Consider the following 8409-nt stretch of genomic DNA (forward strand, 5'->3'; position numbering starts at 1 on the left):
TATATAATAACAGCTACATTCTGACGTGATAAGCTTTATGTTTTATATTCAATTAGCGTGTGATCTGATTAGTCGACTAATCGAATAAATAATCGGTGATTAATCGATTATAAAAATAATCGTTTGTGGCAGCTCTAGTCAGGTGATGGGTCAAATGACCCTCTATGAACAACAGATCTAATCAAGGCACTAAAGATTGTTTGGCTGATGGTCCTCTTTTGCATGTGACCAACCTGTTTGTCCACCAGGTGGAGGCGGAGCTTATAAGGCTGAGTTCACCTGAAACTCTCAGACTGAAGAAGTCTCTTGGAGGAGAGACGAAACGTTTCATTTAAGAAGAACCCGCCCAAAGGACCTACTTTTTTTTTTTCTACGTGGATTACCGAGATGCATCAGGACAAATTCTATCTATACTAAAAAAAATACAAATCACAGATAAAATGAAAGGCAGCAGAAAGAAGAAAAAACATATCTGCCCCTTTAAAAAAATTAAAACAATCTTCAAGTAATACTATCTACTTCATCTAATATTTTATTTATCACTTCAGTTATTCCTAAATATTATTTATGAAGGATTTCCAGCAGAATGTAAAAAATAAAAGCCTGGAAAAACTGCAACAATCCTTCAAATATATAATCTGTTTTTATCCAGCATCAGACTGAAACATCAGGGGTCAAAGGTCACTCAGAGACAACAGCTCAGATAAAGAAGAGTGAAAAACATCTTTCTGTGGGTTTACTGAGTGGATTCCTCTGAACTCAGATAGTTACAGGAAAAGGTGGTTAAGTAGAGCAGACCACAGCTCACAGGAAGGTCAAGTTTAGATTAGTGATTTATAAAAAATGGGTTTTTTTGGATTGTCATGTGGGCGTTCTGCAGAGCAACAAATAAATAAATAAAATCACAAAAAGCCTTTCTTTGTTCTTGTGTCCAATGACGAACTGAATAAATCATGTTTTTGTCAGCGGTGGATCTGTTTTTTTAAATGTTCTGGTTTCACAAATGATCGAGTTTCAACAGGCGACACGGTGGCGCAGCGGTCAGAGCCGACACCTCTCAGGTTCACCTCCCAGCCTGTCTGAGTGGAGTTTACAYGCTCTACCTGCGCATGTGTAGGGTTTCACCGAGGGGGTGGGAATCTTTTACAATCTCACGGTGCTTTAATCTAAATGTGGGCGAAGGATCCTCATGATCAGGGCCGGCTGAACCGCTTTCCTCCATTTTTGTAGTTTTATGTCRTTTGTAGTTTTGTTTCTGCGCATGTGTACACTCAGGAAACGGCCACGTGGAAATAAAAGTTACAGACTGAGAGCAGAGATTGCGACAGAAGCTACTGAAGCTGCAACATCACTACCCGCCGTCCAAGCAGCGCAATTTATTCATTCGTTTCTTCCTCTGGCTTCATAAAATATTTGCGGCCCAAAGCGCCGTTTACGAAGTTTACATAGAAAAAAACAACAACTTATGGATGGAAATGTCTGTTAAATCTCTGCAAACCCAAAGATCAGTACTGTGCTCTGAGGTCGTCCTGAGGTGTCACACAGCTGAACAGAGACGGTCCTCTTCACCACAACGGACCGGAACAGAGTCCACAATACGGCGTCTGTAGAGCTCACCTTCGGTCATCTCCTCACTGAGACACTGAAACTCCTCCACCTGAGACAGAACCTCACCGACTCGGAGGAGAGTCCAGCCTTCAGACTGAGGACCACTGTTTCAGATTTAGAAGTTAACGATCTATACTTCATAATAAGTCAGTAAATTAGTGTTTGGTAGATTATTGTTTTGTAACAAAGCTTCCTGGTTATAAATCTTAAGGCCCGGTCACACTAGACAACTTATGAAACATTTTTATGTCTAAATTGGTAATAAAAGTTATATATTTGATCAGTCTGTTAGAATTACATTATGTACTAGGGCTGTGTATTGGCAAGAATTTGGCGATACGATACGACATATCCTGATATATTGCGATACTGTAAGCAAAGCAATATATTGCGATTTTTTTGTCCAAAAATTCTATTAAATAAAAACCTCTTACTGAAAAAAAAGAAAAGCTAACGTTTACTTAAAATGCATACATTGGCTGTGTCCAAAACAGCAGGCCGGGTCCTCCGAAGGTCGAATTCGTCGGCCGCATACGTCACAGCGCAGCGACAAAGGACGTCCAAAACCGAAGACTCCTCCGATGCAGCCGACAAATACGTCCTTCTTTTTCCCCGAATCGAAGGACAGGTCCGATGGATCCTCCCCGGCCCAGCGTATCCCATAATGCATTGCGGCCCGACCGGAGATTTTTTTATGCTAGTAATGGCGGATGAAACGAGAGAAAAGAATACATTTTAAATAAAAATATGGTGATATAAAAATAAAAATAATTAGCGGTTGTAATTCTAATACTTTTATCATTTGTATGGACATGTTTTTACATATTATTTTTTCGTCATAAAAACGCGAAATAAACATGCATCTACAGCGGGTCAATTAGCTCTTCAAATGATACTTTTAAGTTAATTTTATAGTTTTGTGATATTAATAATGCTAATGTATTGATATTTTTGTAGTTTTGATTTAAGTTTGCTTGTTTAGCGTCGTCACAGTTGCTAGGTGACATGAGGTACGCCGGGGTAAGGAGGGGAGGCTAGACCGTCCAAATTCACAGCCTCTTTTTTTCCTGTCTTCCCGGTCTACCAAGGACCCGGCCCGCCTCGACCGGGTAGTCTGGGTCCTCCGGAGGACCCGGCCTGTCGTTTTGGACACAGCCATTGTCTCATACAATGCTAATGCTACCCTTACTCTCTGGCGCTCAAGAGGTAGAGGAGCCAAATGTCTGGCTCACTGCTGCCAACTAGTGGTCAGAGGCTGAACTACAACATAAAAATGAACGGTTGGCAAGAAGGTTGACATTTTAAACCTTAATTAAAAATCGATACAGGGCTTTAGAATATTGATACAGTATCGGGAAATGAAATATCACGATATTTCAGTGTATTGATATTTTCTTACACCTCTATTATGTACGTGTCGAAAAAAAAGCTTCCTGTTGATTTTTTCAATTCCATGTTCAACGTAGACATCTTTAAAATGTTCATTAGTTGGCATAAGTGTGACAGGGCCTTTATAGCTGCACCTCACCATCACTTGTCTTGGTCTCATCATATTGACAATATAATTAGTAAAATGGGTCAGATATTGCTGTTGTCAGAAGATGTTCAYCTTTTGTTATTCCATCAGTTCTTAAAGAGGTTGTACGATCTTTAGTTCGGTCTCACTGCTCAGTTTTATGGTCTGTTGCCAACAGATCAGATTTTTTTAAGGCTACTGGTAGTTTAAGATAAGGCTGCTCACTTAGTGTTAAGTTGTCCATTTCATGCAAGCATTATAGAAATACACTGAATTTTACTGTGGCCATTACTGAGTTATACTAACTGGGAGACCTGAATCAGTGTATGAAAAGCCCATTTACTCTGATCAGATACATAATTATGATACTAGATACTCTTGTGAAACTAAATTAATTGTAAAACATGCTAAGACAAACTTGTCAGTCTATAGAGCTATTTAGGAATGGAATAAATGACTTAAAACATTAGATATTTAAAAAGCACTGAAATCTTATTTGTATTGTCTTATTTTATTATTATTAGTTTTGTTTTTAACTAGGCTTATRWTTGTAATTTTGTAAAACGTGTAATTTGACTAATTTTGTGTATATTTTATGTCATGATTTTATGTGTTATAAATATTGTGTAATATATCAGTTGTACCCCAGGAGGATTAGTAACCATCTTAGTGGAAACTAATGGGGATCCTAATCAATAAATCAAATAAATCAAATCMTTGGCAGAACCTGGAGGCACCAGAAGCTCGAAACAAGAGTCAACAGCAAAATCAGCTGTTTAACAGAAAAGATTTGACACATTTTTCATGTGCACAACCCACGTACTCAGCTCTACTGTTCGTCCCACAAATGCATGTTCCTTACAAATGTGGCACCATTTAAAATGGAATTTAACAGGCTTTCCAACGGTATAAGACTGATTGTCGAGAAGCATTGTTGCAATAAAGAAATCATCTACCAAATGTTAATTTCCTTACTTTTTCAGCTAAGTTTATTTTAAGCAATAATACATGCAATAATAATAATAATAATACCCACTACCATGTTGCACTTCAATATCTCCACTACCAGTCGTGGTCAAAAATGTGTACAAAGTAATTTAAAAGTAAACAAAATGACCCATATTTGCATATTGACAGAAAAAAGACTGTTTACTTCATGTGCTGTTTGTTTACTTCATGTGCTGTTTGTTTTAACACAACGTGAGAACGAGACGTGACAACACAAACAGAGCCGAAGCTATAAAACAAAAGAAAGAAACGACATCATGAAACGAGCATCAGTTAAAAAAGAAAAAGAGGAAGAAAAGCAGCAGAAAAAAGAGGAATGTTGTCAACAACTGTAATAACGCAGAGAAATTGGGAAATATATTTGTGTAAGCCCTGACGCTTGAAAATAACTAAATTTTGAGACTAAATTCTTCAGAAAAAATATTGCTCGTCATTTTCTAAACACATTAGTTTCAAAAAATGTTATAAATCTATTGATATGCTTTTCTGTTTGCTGTATTCATTGTGTTGAAGAACACAAAAACGTATTAAATCAGCTGCAAAACCTAAATAACTGATAAAAAAATTACTAATATCACTAACTAGCTCGTTGTTTTTTATAGTTGAAATTTAAGACAAACAAATCAGAGCAAAACAACTTCAATCAAAAGTATTAAAAAGCTCATAAATACAAACTTAACTAAATGTTTGTAGATTATGTTTAACTACAAATATCCAAATATTTAAAACATAATCGCACAGATTTTTGGTTAAAGTTAAAAGTTTTAGGAGTAATTAAAGGTAGTTTTTATTATCCTGTGTCGTTTAAAAMCAGCTCAGAAGTCAAACAATGAGTGAGGAAGTTCGGTTTGTTCTAAAAAACTGACCCAACCAGCTCCAGAACCGGAGCTACTTTCGGTCGGGACGTTTGTGATGCTAACTTATCCAAAGAGCTAACAAATATAAAAATAAATCAGCTTAAACTACCGTTCGGCACAYTTTACCGCCACCTTATTCTACTTACAGGTTATAAATTTAAAGTTTTTACTCACTTTCAAGTTCGTAAACAAACGCCWGCTAGCATCAGTAAGCTAGCTAGTTAGCTATTAAAGTTCCTCGAGTCAGGTTAGCGAAGGAAAACGCGGCTACCACCGGAAKTTTCCTTCAAAGTAAAACTCACCACAATAGAAAGAAGCGCTGACTTGCGTCCCAAACTCTTATTTTGACGACCTTCACCGGAAGCACCGGTTTAACTTCAGCTACCTTCACGAGCAGAAGTTCTTGAAGCCAACAGCTAAGTGAAAGTTAGCAAGTCAACGTTAGCTACTTATCGGAAGCCCGGGGCGGTTAACCGGAGACGTCGCGGTGGAGAACGGCGGACGTTCGCGTCGCTCGACACCGAAGTTGARCAAAAAGCCCGGGGTGCTAGCTGCCAGCCGCCCCGGCTCCGTTTCTTTACGGTGGAAGTCTTTGTTCGCTTACCTTGGTCGAAGGTGCGGTGTGCGCCGAGTCGCTGGTTTCCACCGGGCGGGGGCGGTGCACCGTCCCGAACCGAGCCCGGGCGGACTCAGCGGACACCTAGCGGCTCCGACCTGTTCTGAATGGACTCACCTGGACTGGTCCCAGAGCCCAGACTGATCATGTGAACAGGAAGGAGCTTCTCTAACATGTGTTTGTTWAAAAAAAAAAAAAAGTTGAAAATGCAAGAGTTTGAACCTTTATTTTGAAAGGATCCAAGTCCACTCATAAATATGAATTTATGAGTTTTTATGTTTTACTTAAAGTATTTTTTTCATAAATGAGGATATTTAAAAACAGTAATTATTAGCGCAAATGATAATTTTTTGGTTCAAAATGTCAAAACATCCACACTAATTTAAATACTGACTTTTTGTCTCCATCAGCAGGTTTTCACATAATTTTTTTTTGTTCAGCTTATTTTTACTTCTTACATTTTTACACAATTATCTGTACTTTCTACTTCTTATACCAGATAAATTAAGAGAATGATAAAGGTAAATTTATTGGACAAATATGTAATATATAATGTATGAATTGTTGCTCAAGGAGTTAAACCTTTATTATTTTTCTTTTTTTTTTTTGAGAAAAAGATTTTTTCTTCTGCTACCTTTCATTTTATTTATGATTTGTATTTTTTGCTTGCTGAATTTATGTTCTTTTTTTAATGAATAAACTTAACTAACTTACATTTTTAAACAAAGTAAGAAGTATAAAGTTACTCCTATTTCATATTGATTCATTATTACAATTAAAATAAATAAATCCTGATGATTTGTGACTCCTGGAAAGAGTGAATTTAACTAGTTGGATGAGAATAAATATTCTGACATAAATTGTACACAATCCATCACAGCTTTTAGAAAAAGTATTTTTTGGAGCGGTCACCTCCCAATAACTTTTAAAAACTGTTACGGCCAGAGGTCTTTCTTCTATGTTTRTACTAAAGCATGGAATGACATTCCTCAAAACATAAAGTCCATTTCAAAACTACAGCCCTTTAAGAAGAATCTTGTCTGCCATCTGCTGGACACTTTTTGTTCTGCTCATATTTAGACGTCCTATTTTGTAAATGCTGCCTTCCTGAAATTTGGTATGCTTGTTTGTCTTTGTGTCTATGGTGTATAATGATGTGATTGTGATGCTGTAATTCTGAGTGTTTTATGTGCTGCAGAACAGGAACCTGCTGTAAAACAGCAATTATGCTGAGTCAGGCTTGATTTTTAGTAATCTTTTCCTGTTAAATCAATAAATCAAATCAATAAAGGCCATTTTGGAAAACCTAACTGCACATCTTTACTCAATACTTTTTAATACGTAAGTACATTTTATGTCAAAAATTTACTTTTGATACTTAAGTACAAAAAAATCCAGATACTTTAAGACTTTTACTCAAGTAATATTCTTAAAGACTTTAACTTTTACCAAATTAATTTCATAAGATACTTGTACTTTTACTCAAGTATCACTTTAAGGTACTTTATACAACACTGGATACACATAAATTGAGCAACTCGTTAAGCGACTGGGCAGCAGTTAGAGATTAAATGTCGTGCTCAAGGACAACACAACGTAAAGGGTACAGTGGGGAATTGAACCTGCAACTTTCACATTCCAAATCAGCCCTRTGGTGATGTTAACTGATCTCACTGGACAGGAACACTGATCCTTAAAAGTGCTCATGAAGGATTAACAAATTATTAAATAAATCAAAACAGTTTTGATTCTTACACTAATGATAAAATCTCCCAAATGATAGTTTTTTTAAAGTTATTTATTTTGTAAACTGAAACAAGGAGGTGAAGCGGTTATATTTTTCCAGAATTGCATTTTAAAATATTAAAGAAACTACATCATTTTACAGCCCGGGACCTGTTTAATAGTTCGAACGAGTGTCATTAATGCAGGATTACTAAAGATAAATAAAATAAGAGTAAAATAACTGAAAGCTGATTGGCTGCACTGTGCAGCAGGGAAAACAGGACTTAAAATTCTGCAGCTACAATAAATAAAGAAGTCGTAACTTTAATTTGCCACTAGAGGGAGCCGACGTTCCTCACTCTGGGTTCAGATCAGTTTTTACAAAGCTGAGCAGCCAGGTAATAATCAGGTTTAAGCAGGAAACATGAGCAGAAATGACCACAGACTCAGGAAGTTCCTCTGAAAGTCTGAACTTCAGATCCCTGAAGGCGGACCTGAAGAACTAGTCTTTATTTGAAATGATCACCAGACTGCAGCCGCAGGGCTCAGAACCAGAACCAGAGCCRGGTCTCTGGTCCAGCCAGTGTTTCGACACTGAGGGTAGTAGCAGCAGCCGTTCAGTAATTTACATTTAAAACATTTAAAAACCAAAACCAACAAAACAAAAAGGTACAGTGCAACATATTCACATCTTCTCCTATTTTTATATTTATTTACATCCAGAGTGCGGCGCCGTGGGCTCAGCTAGTGTTTCCTCAGCTTCTTCTGGTACTCGACAATCTTTCTCTGGAAGATTCCTGTAAGACAAAAACAAAAGCTTTAGACCAGAGGTTCTTAACCTTTCTGACCTCAGGGCCTAATCTGTTGAACATAAAGAGACACGAGGCCCAGTCACACATTACCATATGGATCAACATGATAATTATTATAAATCTTGGTTTAATTTGTATTGTATTTGCATTATAACTAAATTAAATACACTTACAGTTTAAAAGTAAAACTTCTGTCAAATAATCACAAGACATGATTATAACAAACATTTTTATATTGTAACCTGCACATAATTATTTGAACAAATA

The 8409-nt window shown here is 36.8% G+C and overlaps 2 protein-coding genes across 3 annotated transcripts in view; both read right to left on the reverse strand.

The window, feature by feature from the left end:
- LOC106529333 (serine/threonine-protein kinase 38) overlaps positions 1-5770 on the reverse strand; it is a gene marked incomplete at its 3' end in the record, with an annotated part of 14248 nt that extends 8478 nt beyond the window's left edge. Inside the window, 1 exon segment of one of the 2 annotated variants that reach the window (XM_014024730.1) lies at positions 5594-5770. 2 annotated transcript variants of the gene reach the window in all.
- Positions 5771-7784: 2014 nt separating this feature from the next.
- Positions 7785-8409, reverse strand: part of dennd2da (DENN/MADD domain containing 2Da) — a gene marked incomplete in the record, with an annotated part of 52113 nt that continues 51488 nt past the window's right edge. The window contains 1 exon segment of the mRNA XM_014024733.1: positions 7785-8127. Coding sequence (XP_013880187.1) covers positions 8075-8127 — 53 coding nt within the window.

The sequence above is a fragment of the Austrofundulus limnaeus genome, unplaced genomic scaffold (assembly GCF_001266775.1).
Source record: "Austrofundulus limnaeus strain Quisiro unplaced genomic scaffold, Austrofundulus_limnaeus-1.0 Scaffold438, whole genome shotgun sequence".
NCBI classification, from domain to species: Eukaryota; Metazoa; Chordata; class Actinopteri; order Cyprinodontiformes; family Rivulidae; genus Austrofundulus; species Austrofundulus limnaeus.